This window comes from Sciurus carolinensis, chromosome 8 (assembly GCF_902686445.1).
Source record: "Sciurus carolinensis chromosome 8, mSciCar1.2, whole genome shotgun sequence".
NCBI lineage: Eukaryota > Metazoa > Chordata > Mammalia > Rodentia > Sciuridae > Sciurus > Sciurus carolinensis.
The window spans coordinates 102735839-102752739 of record NC_062220.1 but is presented as its reverse complement, the minus strand read 5'-3'; the positions used below and the strand labels follow the sequence as shown (position 1 = coordinate 102752739).

Sequence of the window (16901 nt, the reverse complement as noted above, 5' to 3'; positions counted from 1 at the left end):
TTTGTGCTTACAAGGCAAGCACTCTACCCACTGAGCTATCTCCCCAACCCCAGCAGAGGAATCTTAAGTGAGGGTTTGAGAGCAAGGGCGCAATGGGGGTTCTTGCAGAGGAAGATGTCTATAGAAACTGATCTAGATCAGATAATAAAACTGCTGCTAGGGCTAGAGCAATCAGGGTTTCCTCAGGCCCAGGAGGCTTGAGTAGGTGGCAGCCTGCCTTAGGAGGACTCTGCCTTTATTCATTCCCTTGTACCCCTATTTTTGTTGTGCCCTGCTACTCTAACCTTAAAAGAAGCATGCCCTGGGGAAGGTGCACATGGCTACCACTTACCCTGCCCGCTGAGGACCAGAGACTGGCCATTTCCTGAAATTTGAATAGGAGTCATTGAATTCAGTGCTGGAAAGGCCCAGAGGGAACTTCCTTCACATGATGTCATCTCTGGATCTTGGCTTCACTAGATATGAAATTAGAATAAAAGTAGCTCCTCATGGGTCATGGGAATCAAATGAGGCATATGCTTTTGTAAACCTTCAGGGTGGAGGAGTCCTACTCATGATTGTGGTTATGCCCTGGGTCATTTCAAGCAAAGTGTTTAAAGCTCCACCCTTAGACAAATCTCCGAGCAAAGCAGGGTTTGGCATTTTTTAAATAGGGGAAGAAAAACCTCGAAGTATACTATTTCGTGACAGGTAAAAATTTTGTGAAGTTCAGATTGCAAAGCCCCTAGGATTTTACTGAAATTCAGTCACATCAGTTATTCTTAAAATCATTAATACAAACCCAGGGCATGCTTGATTCCTTGGGGGTAGGAGAAGTGAAACTGAAAAGGGACTGAGTTTAAGAATTCCCCAGACTAGAGCTTAGGTTTGTGAAATCTTCAAAAACACCTGCCAAGGTGATGTCAGAACCCCATTTCTGGATGTGGGGATCCCCCACTCTGGGGTTGGAACCTAGGGGCACTCCACCACTGAGATAAATCTACAGCCCTTTTTCTGAAATTTTTGTTTTGAGACAATATCTTAATAGATCCTCCTTGCCTTTTTTTTTTTTTTTTGGTACTGGGAATTGAACTCAGGGGCACTTAAACATTGATCCATATCCCCAGCCCTTTTTAATATTTTATTTGGAGACAGGGTCTCCCTGAGTTACATAGGACCTTGCTAAGTTGCTGAGCCTGGCTTTGACCTCACATTCCTCCTGCCTCAGTCTCCCAAGCCCCTGGGATTACAGGCATTTGCCACTACACCCAGTGATTCTCCTGCCTCTTGTGTAACTGGGATTATAGTCATGCTGATTACCATGCCTGGCTGGAGCTGGGGATTTTGGGGGTCCAGTGACTTCTTATCACTAATGGTACCCAGTTTTACCAGGTACTTGGATAAACACGTAAAATTTTATTGAGTATGGTTTCATGTTAAGGCATTTGAGAGATTTAAAAAAAACTTGCATTATCAAACAATTTTAAAGTCTAAAAGTGAGAAGATCGAAAAACAATTGTTAAGTGTTTGAATACAACAAATCTCAAAGACGGTATACAAATGACTCAAGTTTTAGAATACTGGAGTCTGCCATCTAGCCTCCCTGCTTTAGGGGAAGCTTGAAAGAGAACTTCCCCATGTACCTACAAGCAGACCCCACAGTCAGGAATGCTGTTGGAGGTAAACCTAAGTCATGACCAACTAGGCCACTGTCTAAATGTGCTGTTGCATCTACACAGCTTGATAACCACAGCCTGAGATCTGTGAGTGCTGAGATGAGGTTTAAGAGCTCCAAGCTTATATGACCTCATGTACTGTCCACAAAGGCTGGATGGAGGACAAAAGAGAAGACATGGATACAGGAGTCTCACTGCAGGCTGGCCTCCATACTTTTACCCATAAGGGCCTCTGTCCCTCCCTGGTTGCTAAGGTGAGGAATTTCAGCAACTTGAGACCCCACCACTAGAACCTCTACAGGGTAGACAAGAAGCCTTTGTAGTTTACACCCTGTTGTGGTCAGCACACACTTTAAACAATGCTATTGCCTTGTCCTCCATCCCAGGAGCTCAGGTATCAGCATCCTTTTACCCTTTTATGTTAAGATACAATGTACATGCAGTAAAATTCACCTAATATTGAGTTCTTTTTTGGTGGGGAGATGAGGGCCTATGGATTGAACTACTGAGTACTGAGCTACATCCTCAGTCCTTTTTAATTTTTTATTCTGAGACAGTTTCTTGGTAAATTGCTAAGGCTATCCTCAAACCTGTGATCCTCCTGGCTCAGTCTCTAGAGTTACTAGGATTACAGGCATGCACCACCATGCCAGGCTCATCTAGTGTTCACTTCTGTGTTGACAGATTCATGCAGCTGGGCGCCCATGACTATGTCAAGAAATCTTTCTTTAAAGCCTCACAGCAAATCTGTGTGGGGTGGCCCACACCTCGAATCCCAGCGGCTCGAGAGGTTGAGGCAGGAGGATTGTGAGTTCAAAGCCAGTCTCAGCAAAAGCAAGGCACTGAGCAACTCAGTGAGATCCTGTCCCTAAATAAAATACAAATAGAGCTGGGGATGCAACTCAGTGGTTGAATGCCCCTGATTTCAATCCCTGGTACAGAAAAAAAAAAAAAAAAAGTCCCACAGTGAACCTAACACGCAGCCAGGATCAGAAACCAAGCCACCGAGTCTCTACTGTTTGGGGGCAACTGGGAGCTTTTGAGAAGGGCCGCAAGGACCCCTCCAGAGTAGGGAGGACCCATTAGGCACAAGCTCTCCTACTCTGATAGCAGGAAGCAGCTCAAGCACCCCTGGGGAGGGAGCGGCAAATGGGCAGGGCCACCGTCCCAGGGCCAGAACCTACTTCCTACTTTACCACAATGCTGTAGGAGTCTGGTGGGGGGCTGGGCCTCCCCAGGCTTCCCCTCCTGTCTGCCTCTTACACAGAAAGGTTGAAATACCCTGGCCTGGGTGTTTCTAGCAGGCAGGATGGAAGATGAGGAGGGTCCTGAGTATGGCAAGCCTGACTTTGTGCTGTTGGACCAAGTGACCATGGAGGACTTCATGAAGAACCTGCAGCTCAGGTAAATGTGGGGCAGAGGTCCTGGTCTTCCCTCCTTCCCCACCCCAACCTCTTCTCACAGACCTGAGGGAAATAGCAAAGGAATATTGGTCCCCATCAGTGAAAGGGTCAGCAACACACACACACACACACACACACACACACACACAGCCCCCACAGACTGAAAAGAGTGCCTGAAAGCATGCCCCAAGGAGATAGTGGCTGCCCAGAAAGTGACTGTCCTTAAGGGCTAGAGCTATTCCCACCCTGCTTCCCATATAGCCCAGGCACCTGTCACTTCTTCCTTCCTGTGACTGGGCCATAGCATGACCCTCCTGGGACAGACAGGCAAAGGCATCAGGACTAGGGCTGTGCCCCCTTCCAAACCCTCCTCTCGCTGATACTCCTTCATTTCATCTCACATGGAGGCCGGACTGAGCACTGGACACAGATGAAGGAGGCAGACCCCACCCTTGGGTCCAGACAATCTGAGTTGAGATGATGCTCTGGGGCTTCTGGGGTGTTTTAGGACACAGTTGGTAGAAGTGACACTGGAGCCCATATTGTCACTAGGGAAGACAGAGTGACAGCAGGAAGGAACTGGGGAACTGGGGGTATGGCATGCCAAGTGACCTTGCATACAGCTGGGCTTCATGCCTGCCTCCCAGAGAGGCCTGCAGTGTGCCAGGAAGCTCCCCGGGTAAAGGTAGGGGACCAGGAGCCCCATTAAGCATAGGAGTCAAGAGGTTGTGGTCCTGACTGAAGGAGAGGACAAGGCAGGAAATGAGCTCAACACTCTGCTCAGTATTCTGTCTTGTTCTCATCAAAATGAGTTCATGAGAGAGGGAGTATCCTCTCCACTTTCATGATGAGAACATTGAGCCTGGAGAGGATAGTGACTTGCCGTAGATCACACAGCTTGTAGGAGGGCGAGAGCTGAGCTGAGCAGAGGGCGCCCTTGTCAGAGGCGGCACAGGAAGAGGAACCCGGACAGGGCTGCCTGGGGAAGGGCGAGTCCCACACACTAAGGGGTTCTATGGCCAAGGGTCAGGCAGATCAGTTCTCCTCCCAGGGGCAGAAAGGCAGAGAGGTACTGAAAAGTTCCCACCTGTGACTTGGTTTGTAAAGGAAAGGCTGGAGAAGATTGAGGATGTGCTGGGAGAGGGGCGTTGGCCATTGGCCACAAGCTGGGGCACAAAGGCATCGTGCTGGCACATTGCTGCAACCCCTCCCTATGATCTGGGTGGGGCAGGGCGGGTCTCCTTCCGTCTCTGGTTCCCGCCCAGGCCTTAACACAGGAAACAACTGAGGCTCCTCCCTCCCCTCCAACCAAGCCCCTTGCAACCCCATTACCTACCCACCCTGCAAGATTCATCCAAGAGCCAGTCATGACCCTGTTGGGGTATTGCACAAGTGGATTCCCTTTGTAGAATGGGTGGTCCTGATTCCTGGGACCCTGGGACTTCAGGACTCCATAGAAAGCAGTGTTCATGGGGCACAGTGGCACATCCCTGTAATCCCAGTGGCTCGGGAGGCTGATGCAGGAGGATTGTGAGTTCAAAGTCAGCTGCAGCAATTTAGCAAGGCTCTAAGCAACTTAGCGAGACCCTGTTTCAAAATAAAACATAAAAAGGGCTGGGAGGGTTCAATCCCTGGAAGGAAAGAAAGAAGAAAGAAAGAGAGAGAAAGAATAAAGAGAGAAAGAAAGGAGTGGGGAGAGAGGGAGGAAGGAAGGAAGGAAGGAAGGAAGGAAGGAAGGAAGGAAGGAAGGAAGGAAGGAAGGAAGGAAGGGAGGGAGGGATGCACTTCATTTTCTACATGGTGGGGACAGCTCTGAGAGGTTCAACTCACCCAGGATGGTGCCAGGGAGACTCAAATGGACACCACACTCCTCTGCCTTCTCAATGCTCAGTTCTTCCTGGTGGGGCTGAATGGGACCTTCCCCTTATGGGCTGTGCAAAGTGGTGAATGCTGAGGCCTTGCCAATTGTGCCCAGGTTTGAGAGGGGCCGCATCTACACCTACATCGGAGAGGTACTGGTGTCCGTGAACCCCTACCAGGAGCTGCCCCTATACGGGCCTGAGGCCATCGCCAGGTACCAGGGCCGAGAGCTCTATGAGCGGCCACCCCACCTCTATGCTGTAGCCAATGCTGCCTACAGGGCAATGAAGCGCAGGTCCAGGGACACCTGCATCGTCATCTCAGGTACCTACCCTGCAAGCCTTGCCTTATTTGTAAACAGCAGAGGAAAATGCTTAGACATCTCCTGCATCATGGGGGTGCAGGCAGGGTAAGGGAGCTGAGCTCAGGGGCACAACCTCACTGAATTATTTCCTATCTCCCATCTTCCTGGTAGGGGAGAGTGGGGCAGGGAAGACAGAAGCCAGCAAGCACATCATGCAATACATCGCTGCTGTTACCAATCCCAGCCAGAGAGCTGAGGTGGAGAGGTAAGTGACCATGGACTGTGAATCTGCTGGGAAAAGAGCCTGGCAACAGGAGGCAAGAGATAGGAGCTAGAGCCCATCTTAATTCAAGTCCGGTAAGGAAGGTTCTTGGATCACTTCCCATTCCCAGAAATAAGATGTGACTGAGCTACAACAAGGATCTCTCAGATGAAGGAGGAGTGAGACCCAGCCAAGGCACATAGGCCAGTGGCTAGGGAGGAGGTGGCATTGACAAGTAGATATGGAGGGGTACAGGAGATACTGGGAAAGGCTCAGAATAGGGCAGGGGGTGCCCCCAAGGGGGTTCACAGAAACCTGGAGAAGTTGGTAGCATGGTCAGAATGGTGGAACATACCAGGCAGGCATGTAGGCTATACAGGTGGTCCTGAGGCCCTGATCCAGGAAACCAGGACTGCCCTGCTCACTACTCTCCCTTGGGGCCTTGCAGAAGTACCTTCCTGTATGTGAGTCAGAGTAGATCAGACCAGCTCCACCTCCCCAGGCTACAGTTGAGGTCAGGGGGAAGTACAGCCACAAGAAATGAAGAAAAGCATTTGCTGAGCACCTGTCCTGGGCTCAGAGCTGCACAGACTGTGCAGCACCACCAAGTCCACAAAGTGCCTTCCCAAGCCTGAGGTAAAGTGATCAACACACAGTTCGGGGGCTGCACAAGGCAAGGCAGGGCCTTTTCTCTCTCCAGTCAGCTTCCTGACCCATCTGGGGTGCTATAATTTCTGTGAAGATAAATCAGGCAGGGACACTGTTTTCTAGATATGGGTCTTTGCCTTGAACCCTGGTCCGTCTTTCCACAGGGTCAAGGACGTGCTGCTCAAATCCACCTGTGTGCTAGAAGCCTTCGGCAATGCCCGCACAAACCGCAACCACAACTCCAGTCGCTTTGGCAAGTACATGGACATTAACTTCGACTTCAAGGGAGATCCTGTTGGAGGACACATCCACAGTTACCTGCTGGAGAAGGTGGGCAGGTGGGCCGAGGAAACCCACATGGGGGCCCTGTTTGAGATCCTTCCCAGGCCTGGGGGCCCCAGGAACTGGGAGCACACTGATCGTGATGTTGAAGGTTAGGAAAGCTGTACTCTCTCTGTGGCCCTTCTCTGGACCTCATTGTCCCGGGGCAGTCCCATTGCCAGGCTGGGGTCCAGCTTCCCCTCTCTCCTCAGTCCAGGGTCCTCAAGCAGCATGTGGGCGAAAGGAACTTCCATGCCTTCTACCAGGTGAGCCTCTGTAGATGGGGAGTGGATTGTGGGGAGAAAGTAAAGAGTGGAAGGAGGAGAGGAGGGAAGCAGGCTGGACCCACTTCCATCCTCCCTCACTACCCCAACTTCCCCACCCTACTCCATTCCACCTGTTCCTAACCATTGTCCTTATTACCCACCATAGCCATCCCAACTATTTCTCACCCATATACAAGAGGGTAGGAGTTCACTGGGTATGGTAGCAGGGTATCCTTAACATCTGAGACCCCAAGAATACGTGAGCTCCCTGGGACACAGGCAGTATCTTCAGAGAAGTCTACACTGAGGTGGCGCTCTTTGGCACATGGGCGTGTCCATACCATCTCTGAACTTCCCCTGTATTTGTTGGTTCAAGACTGGAGGGAAGAATGTGTTCATGTATTATTCTGCCTCTGTGAGGGTTAGATGGGGGCACAGGAAGGTCCTTGGAGCTCAATGGCCTCATTAAGTTACCTCTGCATCCTCCAGTTGCTTAGGGGCTGTGAGGACCAGGAGCTGCAAAGACTGCACCTGGAGAGAAACCCTGCTGTGTATAATTTCACACGCCAGGGAGCAGGGCTCACCACGGGTGGGCACAATGTGAGTACAAGGGGCATGGGTCTCAATCAGACCTAGGTCCAGGGTCCTTGAAGTGCGGGCAGGGAATGGGCAGCAATTGGATCAGACTAGAGTAGTGTGAACAGCTTGGGTAAGTAAGTGTGTGTGGTGGGGAGGGGTGAGAGGAAAGCAGCTAGGGGAGGGGACAGGGAACAGGGTAAGCAGGTACCTGAAATGGAGGAATTGGGGTCCATGGAAGGGATGGGATGTGGGATAAGCAGGTGCCTGGAACAGAGATATTGGGGTTCAGGGAGTTCAGGGGGACTGGGCTGTGTTCACTTGGGTAGTGAGTTTTTTCTCCCTTAGGGCTTGGACAGTGATGAGAGGAGCCACCAGGCAGTGACTGAGGCCATGAGGGTCATTGGCTTCAGCCCTGAGGAGGTGGCTTCAGTGCACCGCATCCTGGCTGCCATATTGCACCTGGTGAGCCTGGATCAAAGGGTATAGGAGTGTCTGGGAGGGTCATCTCCCCACAGAGATGTCCTTTTGGGAACCACTCAGGGGACAGGATTGGACTCACTTGAACTATCCCAGTGACGCTAAACTGACTGCTTCCCTTGCTGAGGTTGAGTTGCTGGTGCTGAGCTCAGTGGGTGTCCGATAGAGCTTGCTCTCAGGAGCCCAGGCTGCAGGCTGTGACAACCAAGCATTTCCCTCCCATCTCACACACATTGAGCAGATTGCCTCTTGGTTGATGAGCTATTTTTTCCTCAGTGCTTCTCATTCAGCCTCAGAGTTCTGAGAAGCATGGGGAATAAGTTGCAGGGAGTCCTTAGCAAAGGCTCTGGTGTACACCTCATACCCATCTCTGCTGTGTCCGGGGCTTGCAATGACCAGATAACCATGCTGTCCAAATAGGGCAAGGTTCCCCATATCCTCCCTTTCTTCTTCCCATTCGAAGGTGTCTAGGCTCCTTAGGGATGAGGAGCCTGGACTGTTCATGGTACCCCCATCACCAGGGAAACATCGAGTTTGTGGAGACAGAGGAAGATGGGCCACAGAAAGGGGGCCTAGCAGTGGCTGAGGAGGCATTGGTGGGCCGTGTGGCTGAGCTGACTGCCACGCCCAGGGACCTTGTGCTCCGCTCCCTACTCGCTCGCACCGTGGCCTCTGGAGGTCGGGAGCTCATAGAGAAGGGCCATACTGTGGCTGAGGCCAGCTACGCCCGGGACGCCTGTGCCAAGGTACTCCCAGGTGATTGGAAGGGGGAAACTGGGAGGCGTTTGTAGGGGATGCCAGGCTAGCAGCAACAAGAAGAGGTATGTTCTGCCCCCAGGCGGTCTACCAGCGGCTGTTTGAGTGGGTGGTGGACAGGATCAATGGTATCATGGAAGCCCGGGGCCGTGACCCTCGGCGTGATGGCAAGGACACAGTCATTGGTGTTCTGGACATCTATGGCTTTGAGGTGTTTCCTGTCAATAGGTGAGCAACCCAATCAACTACATCCCCAGCTCTGACTCCCCACGTGCTGTGAACTTGGAGAGCTTGGCTGGGACTAGAAGAGGAAGTTCTGGATTTTCCTGCTGGTCCTGAGCCCCAAGTCTCCTGCCCTCCCAACCTGCCCTGGCTGAGCCCCTGGTCAGTGGAGCCCTGGTGAAAGGCAATATTTTGGAGCTCACTTCTCCTGGCTGTGACTTCCAAGTCTACTCTAATATGTGCACTTGGTGGATAGGGTTACAGAGGAGGGTAAACAGGGACATATAAACTACAATAAAGCCTTGTGGGGTCCTGGTGCTATCAGGGGAGATGTGGGGGGAGGGGCAGTCATCCCACTGTACACATGAGAAGTGAGAGCCCCTCTGAAGGCCCTACTCACCCCCAGCTTTGAGCAGTTCTGCATCAACTACTGCAATGAGAAGCTGCAGCAGCTCTTCATCCGGCTCATCCTGAAGCAGGAGCAGGAAGAGTATGAGCGTGAGGGCATCACCTGGCAGACTGTGAGTACCTTTCACTGGGGCATGGAGGAGGATGGTGTTGGGAACCTCCTGCAGCCTTGTGGGCACTGAGCAGGTGACAAATGAGAGGAGGTGGACAGGTAGGCTTCTGGATCACTTCAGGAGCCTCCCTGCTTGCTGCCTTCACCCAGGTTGACTACTTCAACAATGCCACCATTGTGGAGCTGGTGGAGCGGCCCCACCGAGGCATCCTGGCCATGCTGGATGAGGCCTGCAACACTGCGGGCCCCATCACTGACCACATCTTCCTGCAGACCCTGGACACACACCACCGCCACCACCCACACTACTCCAGCCGCCAGGTGCTTCAGCTGTCCCTTGGACACAGAGGGCTGATGGGATATACCCAAAGGCATTGCAGTGCCTGTGCCTTGTGGGGCCTTGGAGGGACCCAGCTTGGTGCCATTAAAGTGAATGTGATAGTCTTCTTTGCCCAGAAGACTGGATAGCTGCTGGACTGTCCACTTATGCAGGCCAAAGACTTGCCCCACCTTCTGTGTTTTGACCTCAGCCTGTCCCACAGCTTTGCCCCACTGATAAGACCATGGAGTTTGGCCGAGACTTCCGGATCAAGCATTATGCAGGAGATGTCACGTAAGTGTTCTCTGCTTCCATCTGTACCCCTACATGGGGCACTATTGCATGTGTCACAGGACAGAAGTGCCCTGGGGAATGGCCAGGACCCTGCCCTTAGAAGACATTGAAAACATGCCCTTCACCCAGAAGCACAGGTGTAAGGCAGGACCCGAGGTTTTGAGGACAGTGGTTCTCAATTCAGGCTTCATTCATTTAGGCAGCTTTTTTAAAAAAACCCACACCAGCTCCTATTGGTGGGGAAGCAGCAGGTTGGGAGGTGGGGCAAGGGGGCCAAGATCCTGAATTTCTAACAAGTTCCCAGGTGAGGCCTCACTTCAGTTCTCACACAGGCTCTCAAGGCTCAGGGTGTCCTTCAGGGACTGTGTGATAATTATTAATTTACTTGTCTCTCACTCAATCCTAAAGAGGATTCGAGGTGACCCAAAGAGAGGTGCAAGTGTCTTACGTGATCTTCCCAAGGAGAATAAATAGTAGATAATGAAGACAAAGCAGGCAGATGTTAGATCTGTTTATAATAATCCATACCCTGAACCTGCACAGGGGCTAGCTACAGGTGGAACTACAGTTTGACTCAGCTTTCTGGGGGGTCTAAGAAGAACGTGATTCTAAGGCTCTCATGTCCAAGACTAGTCCAAGATTCAGGAGTTCCTGGTCATAATTGCAGTCACTAATACTTATAGAGACTCAGTGGGCCCTGGGCAAGCATTTGATGTACACTGAAGAACAGGGGTTGGGTGACTTGTCCAAGGTCACACAGCATGTTCATGTGGAGCTGGGATCAGTATAGGGACATTTGGCTTCAAAGTTAGGTGCTTGATTCATCTTCCAGGAGAGGGAGGGAGTCTTAGGTGATGAAAGAGAATGCAGATATGAGGGGGAAGGAGAAGAAAGAGGGCAGTAAGGAGGGAGAGAAACTGACTTACAAAAACAGAGGCAGGTGGGGACCTTCAGTCTGTATCAGTGAGAGGCTTGGCAGTCTAGTCCCTCCCTGATCACCACCTCACTGACCCTGGATTTGGGCAGATACTCTGTGGAGGGCTTCATTGACAAGAACAGAGACTCCCTCTTCCAGGACTTCAAGCGACTGCTGTATAACAGGTAAGCATGTCTTGCTAGGTGTGTTGGTGCCAGAGACCCAGGGCTGGTGGCCTTCAGGGACTCTGGGGTCTTATCCACTTGACAAGAGGACAGCTTGAGACTCAAGACTGAAGGCACTCAGCAATTAGGGGCCACACTGGGGCAGGTGGGGCTGCTCCCAGAAGGCAGTTGGGCATGCAGTCTGTGTCTGCAGCTCAGATCCTACTTTGCGGGCTATGTGGCCAGATGGACAACAGGACATCACAGAGGTGACCAAGCGCCCCCTGACTGCTGGCACACTCTTTAAGAACTCCATGGTGGCTCTAGTGGAAAACCTGGCCTCCAAGGTACTTCTGCCCCACCCTGACCTTCCAGATCCTTCTCTCTGTATCCTGGGTGCCTGCTTGAGCTAAGTCTACCCCAGTAGGGAACCCATCCATTGCAGAAGTTAGATGTGGGGGCTCAGGGACCAGGCTTGATCAATCAAAGCATACAGTGGGATTCATGCACCCTTCTTTTGCCTCACTGCCTCTTGGGCAGGGTGATCCTGATAGGGTTGGCCCAGCCCAGCCCTCACTGAAAGCTGGGATTCTTCTGGCTACAGGGACAGGAAAGCTGGGGCTACAGGGATAGGAAACTGACACTAGCTTTCTTGTGTGGTGTTTTGTGTCCAAAGTCAAAGGGGCAATTTAAGGGGGAGCGCACAGCTAGTGGGTTTAACAGCACAATAGCCAGTGGAGGAGGCCTGATCCTGCTCCCTTGGGCTAGAACCTGGTTCTGGCCAAACCTCCTCATGAGTCCTGTCCCATGCTCTGGGCCTCTATGCTTGGGCTATGATTTCCCTCTGCCTGACTCTCCTCTTAACCTGGGCCCTTGGGAGCTCAAATAATCCCTTTCTCAGGGTAGGGCATATAGATCAGATCCCTGACTCCCACTCTGTCCCTATAGGAGCCCTTTTATGTGCGCTGCATCAAACCCAATGAGGACAAGGTGGCTGGAAGGCTGGATGAGGACCACTGCCGCCACCAGGTCGCATACCTGGGGCTGCTGGAGAACGTGAGAGTCCGCAGGGCTGGATTTGCTTCCCGCCAGCCATACCCTCGATTCCTGCTCAGGTATAGACACCCAACTTCTGTCACTCTAGGCTGTAAATCCTGTGTAGAATCCAAGGGGTAGAAGGGCTCTAAACAACATTTTGTACATGTTGGCACAAGTGAGAACCAGCAAACTGCTGGCTTCAAGGCACCAAAATGTTTGTGGAAGACATGTGGGAAGGCATGTACATGGACATGTGTGCAAGGGCACATGTGATAGGTACAGGAAGGCATGTGGTAGTGGCACAGGTATAGGACACATATACGCACAGGTATCACAGATGCTCTAGTATTATGCCAGGAAAATTTTGGCTCTGGGACTCCCAGCATCCCTGTCATCTCCTCAAGTGTGGGCAGGGCAGGTTCCATGACCTCTTCCTGGAGCCAGGTCCTCATTGCTCTGTCTTGTGGTGACAGGTACAAGATGACCTGTGAGTACACATGGCCCAACCACCTGCTGGGCTCTGACAGAGCAGCCGTGAGTGCCCTTCTGGAACAGCACGGGCTGCAAGGGGATGTGGCCTTTGGACACAGCAAGCTGTTCATCCGCTCACCCCAGACACTGGTCACACTGGAACAGAGCCGAGCCCGCCTCATCCCCATCATTGTGCTGCTGCTACAGAAGGTGCGGGGGGCAGGAAGCTGCCCACCACAGTGGGAATGGGTGTCCACCTGAATCCCACAAGGGATACATCATCCAATCAGCTCCTGGTGGTATTCCTGGCCTATTGAAGTCAGGGTCATTACACTGTGGTCAATGACTTCTTACTTAAGTCTGTTTTAATCTGTGGGTCCCTGGGCTGCTTTCCCTGTAGGTGTGTCCAGTCTAGGACTGTACAGTCACAATCTAGTGGTGGCCCTCTGTCTCAGGGTCTCCCAGAAGTTGTCAGGTGACCTCAAAGGTGAGCAAGCACCTCCATTTGCTCCCCACTTTCTTCTCACATGAGCTTTCTCCCAGAGGATCTGAGGATCCCTACAGTGCCAGGTCCCAGCTTAAAAAGCCTGAGAGTAACAGGCAAGTTACTCTTTTCTGAGAGTCTGTAGAGCCTTGGACAGTATTCTTCCAGCCTAGCTGGCTTCATGCCCACCCAGGAACCAACCTCTGGCTGGACATGGTTCTTGAGAGCCAGAAATTTGGGTTGGTTTCCCTGAAGACAAGCAGAGGGTGCTCAGAAAAGACTCAGGGGCACAGATAGGGTTAGGAGGTCAGGCCTACCTGCACCTGACACCATATCCATTCCACCTGATCCTCTTAGGCATGGCGGGGCACCCTGGCCAGATGGCGCTGCCGGCGGCTGCGAGCCATCTATACTATCATGCGCTGGTTCCGGAGGCATAAGGTGCGTGCTCACCTGACTGAGCTACAGCGGAGGTTTCAGGCTGCACGGCAGCCCCCACTCTATGGCCGTGATATTGAGTGGCCGCTGCCCCCTGCTGTGCTGCAGCCCTTCCAGGACACCTGCCACGTGCTCTTCTGCAGGTACTGCCTTCAGTCCACCACAGTATTTCCTATGCAGCCAGCATCCTCTAAACACTGAACCTGTTGTCCTAGCACCTGGCTGGAGACGCACCAGCCAAAGTAGAAAGATAGAGCTGGGCCACATTAGCTGACTGTCACATCCCACTTGGTGGCAGAGTCCTAACTATCCCAGCACATTCCAGGTCCAGGGCCATGGCCTTCAGTGGTAGAGGAGAGTTAGTCAGGGCTGGAGTTTGAGGGACTCTGCACCTGAATTGGGTCTGAAGGCTGAGTAGGAGTTCTCCAGGAGGGGCACAGAGTAAGGGCGCTTAGAATAGGAGTATGCTGTGTGGTCAGAGATCTTGGGTCACCTTCCAGGGACAAGTGTTGGGTGTGAGAAGCCAAGACCAGAGAAGCTAACAGAAACTGGGACTCAAAGGGCAGTCAGCACCAGTCTGATGACTAGCTATCTCCTGGAGAAGGATTGGGGAGGGCACAAATGCACAGACTGGTGTCCTGTGACTGCTTCCCTCTCCTAGGTGGCGGGCTCGGCAGCTGGTGAAGAACATTCCGCCTTCAGACATGGCTCAGATCAAGGCCAAGGTGGCCGCAATGGGAGCCCTGCAGGGGCTACGTCAGGACTGGGGCTGCCAGCGAGCCTGGGCTCGAGACTACCTGTCCTCTGTGAGTGCCAGACAGGCCTGGGGCTGTGTGTGGCAGGGAAGCTCACTGCTAACACTATGCCTGTCTCCCCAGGCATCCTCTCCAGCCAGTGCTACTTGACCTGTTAACTGTGCCCTTGGCCACTGCCTTTCTCCTTAAGATTTCATCCCTGAGGTCTAAGGAATTTTATCTGGTCCCCTGCCTGGGTTCTACAGGCAGCCCCGAAAGCCTGGGGATCCCATGTTCTCAGGTATAGCTGAGTATACCTCCCATCCCGTGTTGCCAGGCACACAGCCCAGTCAGGCAGGCCTGCACGTATCTGCTTCTCCTGCATGGCTTCCTCAGTCCTCTCCTGATTTCTATGAGTTTGCTGTCCCTAGACCTGCTCTTCAAGGGATGAAAGTCTTGGGGCAAGAGGCTCATCCAGGTAGACAGTTCCTATGCCTAAGGTCTTGCCTGCCTGTGGGCATCTCTCCAGAGAATCCAGGCCTGGGCTTGAGCAGCAGCTGTCAGTCTGGATGGGTGGGGCACAGACCTGGCCTAGAATATCTGAGCATTTCCTGAGGTGAAGGACGGCTGTGGTGATTTGCTATTAGTGAATGTGATCCCAAAACACATCCCAAGCATCCGCTCCCCACCATCTGTCCTTAGGGAACTGACAACCCCACAGCCTCAGGCCTGTTTGCTCAGCAATTGAAGACCCTTCGAGAGAAGGATGGCTTTGGGACTGTGCTCTTTTCTAGCCATGTCCGTAAGGTTAGTACCTTGTCTGGGGATTTGAGGGACGTGGGTTGGGGGTGCCCAGGAGAGACCCGGCCCAGGCACAGCTGCTTCTGAAATTCTGGAAACTGTCAGGACAGCTCAGTCAGTGAGGAGAAGAGCCAGGAAAGGGAGGAAGGAGGGACACTCCTGGGGCCCAGGAGTGGGGCAGGTGGCACCAGTCTAGGTCCAGCCACTCCTCCTGCAGGTGAACCGCTTCCGCAAGTTCCGGGACCGAGCCCTTCTGCTCACAGACCGGCACCTCTACAAATTGGAACCTGGCCGTCAGTACCGGGTGATGCGGGCTGTGCCCCTGGATGCGGTGAGTGCCATGGGCTGCATGTGGAGCATCTGCGGGGCTTTGGAGGGCTCCTGGGCTGGGAGCCTTACCTCAGTCTCCTTCCTTCTGTGATGGCCAGGAGCATCTTGACACTCAGGCGATGGCAACCCCCACTGAGAACCCTGCTGTGGCTTCCTGTGGCCCATGTGGTGGAGGGTCTGACTCTACCAGTTCTGCTGGCACAGCCACTTTGTCCCCCTGACTCATGCTTTTATACTCTGGTCAAGCCAAATGGTCGGTCTCCCCCGCATACCTCTCTGGGTGGTTCCTTCCTGGGCATGCCAGAACACACTTGAGTGCCCGCTACAGTGCTCAGTCGCCTCTTTCAGGACCCTGTCTCCACCTTCTGCCTGGCTCTGTGGCCTGCTTGCTCCCTTGTATGGCACCTCTTTGTTCCCATGAATTATCTTTCTCACAGGACAAGGAGCAGCCTGGGGCAGGGATCAATGTTAGGTTACCTCTGGGTCTTCCATGCTTTGGGGGAGTCCTGTGACTGTCCTGTTATCATCATGTTGTCTGTTGTGGTAGCCATGTGCCAGTGTGTTTATTTAAACGTAATCAAAATGAGGTAAAACTAAAAACTCAGCTTTTCAATCACAGTAATACATTCAAGTGCTCTGAAGCCTCAGATGCTACTAGACAGCAAAGATCTAGAACATTCTATCATGACAGAAACTCCTGTTGCATGATGCCCTGCTGAACTCTCCTCTTTGCCAGCAGGAACCAGAGAGGGAAGGAAGTGGCGGTGGAGGGGTGGCTTGGTGCTGGGTGAGCACTCTGCCAAGGGCAGGGCTCCTTGTTAGGCCTCAGGAGAGGCTTCCTAGGGAGGGCTGCTGTATCCCTGACCCTGAGTTCCTTGCTCAGGTGACGGGGCTGACTGTGACCAGTGGACGGGACCAGCTGGTGGTGCTGCATGCCCGGGGCCAGGATGACCTCGTTGTCTGTCTGCACCGCTCCCAGCCTCCGCTGGATAATCGCATCGGGGAGCTGGTGGGTGTGCTGGCTGCGCACTGCCAGGGGTGAGTCTGGGGCCAATTGGGGATGTGGATATGTAGCACCTCACTGCCCTGGCCTTCTGCCTGCCCTGACCCCTGCTCCTTCTGCACTAGGGAGGGAAGAAACCTAGATGTCCGTGTCTCTGACCGCATCTCACTGAGCCAGCGTGGGGTCCAACGCCTTGTTTCTGTGGAGCCCAGGCCAGAGCAACGAGAACCAGATTTCTGCTACAGGCGTGGTACCTTCACTCTCCTCTGGCCAAGTTGCTGAGCCAGCCTAAGCTGGCCTGTCCTAACCTCCTTGCAGTTTCTCACACCTGGCCCTGGCCACATTGAAGACCAGGACTCACCCACCCCTGTTGGGAGCACAATATAATAAAGATGCTATATCTGTGCCCAGTCTGGTTAGTATCTGGGATGATAGACAGTGATCCCTCTTACCCCATCTGGGTGGAGTACTGGGCTACCCAGGCAAGTTGTGCCTGCTCCCTTAGCTAATGTCCACCCTGCATCTGCTACTCACCTACTGTGGGATCACTCAGACTGGAGGAAGCCTGGAAGTCCAGTATGGGATGGGGTGGCAAGACTTAGTCCTCAGGGTCCCAGTTGAAGAATAGGCTGAATG

General features: G+C 52.9%; 1 protein-coding gene across 2 annotated transcripts; it reads left to right on the top strand.

Moving 5' to 3' along the window:
- The first annotated feature begins 2872 nt into the window (after window positions 1-2872).
- On the top strand, window positions 2873-16680 carry Myo1g (myosin IG). Of its 2 annotated transcripts, XM_047562625.1 has the most exons (22): window positions 2873-3059; window positions 5034-5242; window positions 5394-5487; window positions 6297-6462; window positions 6666-6719; window positions 7209-7319; window positions 7644-7760; window positions 8297-8521; window positions 8614-8759; window positions 9160-9274; window positions 9424-9594; window positions 9816-9886; window positions 10913-10987; window positions 11181-11313; window positions 11915-12081; window positions 12478-12685; window positions 13317-13540; window positions 14059-14203; window positions 14834-14938; window positions 15150-15263; window positions 16146-16300; window positions 16391-16680. In XM_047562625.1, exons 1-22 carry the CDS (start codon window positions 2965-2967, stop codon window positions 16545-16547), a joined length of 3057 nt encoding a protein of 1018 aa, XP_047418581.1. In that variant the 5' UTR covers window positions 2873-2964; the 3' UTR covers window positions 16548-16680. The 2 variants fall into 2 exon arrangements, with proteins under 2 accessions (XP_047418581.1, XP_047418582.1); XM_047562626.1 differs by lacking the exon at window positions 6666-6719.
- The last annotated feature ends 221 nt before the right edge of the window (window positions 16681-16901 follow it).

What these genes read in the sequence shown, in the direction of transcription:
- Myo1g (XM_047562625.1), top strand. Translation starts at nt 2,965, where the DNA reads ATGGAAGATGAGGAGGGTCCTGAGTATGGCAAGCCTGACTTTGTGCTG. An exon ending in TGGCTGCCATATTGCACCTG is followed by an intron (nt 7,761 to 8,296) that starts GTGAGCCTGGAT and finishes CCCCATCACCAG; the next exon opens with GGAAACATCGAGTTTGTGGA. An exon ending in TTGTGCTGCTGCTACAGAAG is followed by an intron (nt 12,686 to 13,316) that starts GTGCGGGGGGCA and finishes TGATCCTCTTAG; the next exon opens with GCATGGCGGGGCACCCTGGC.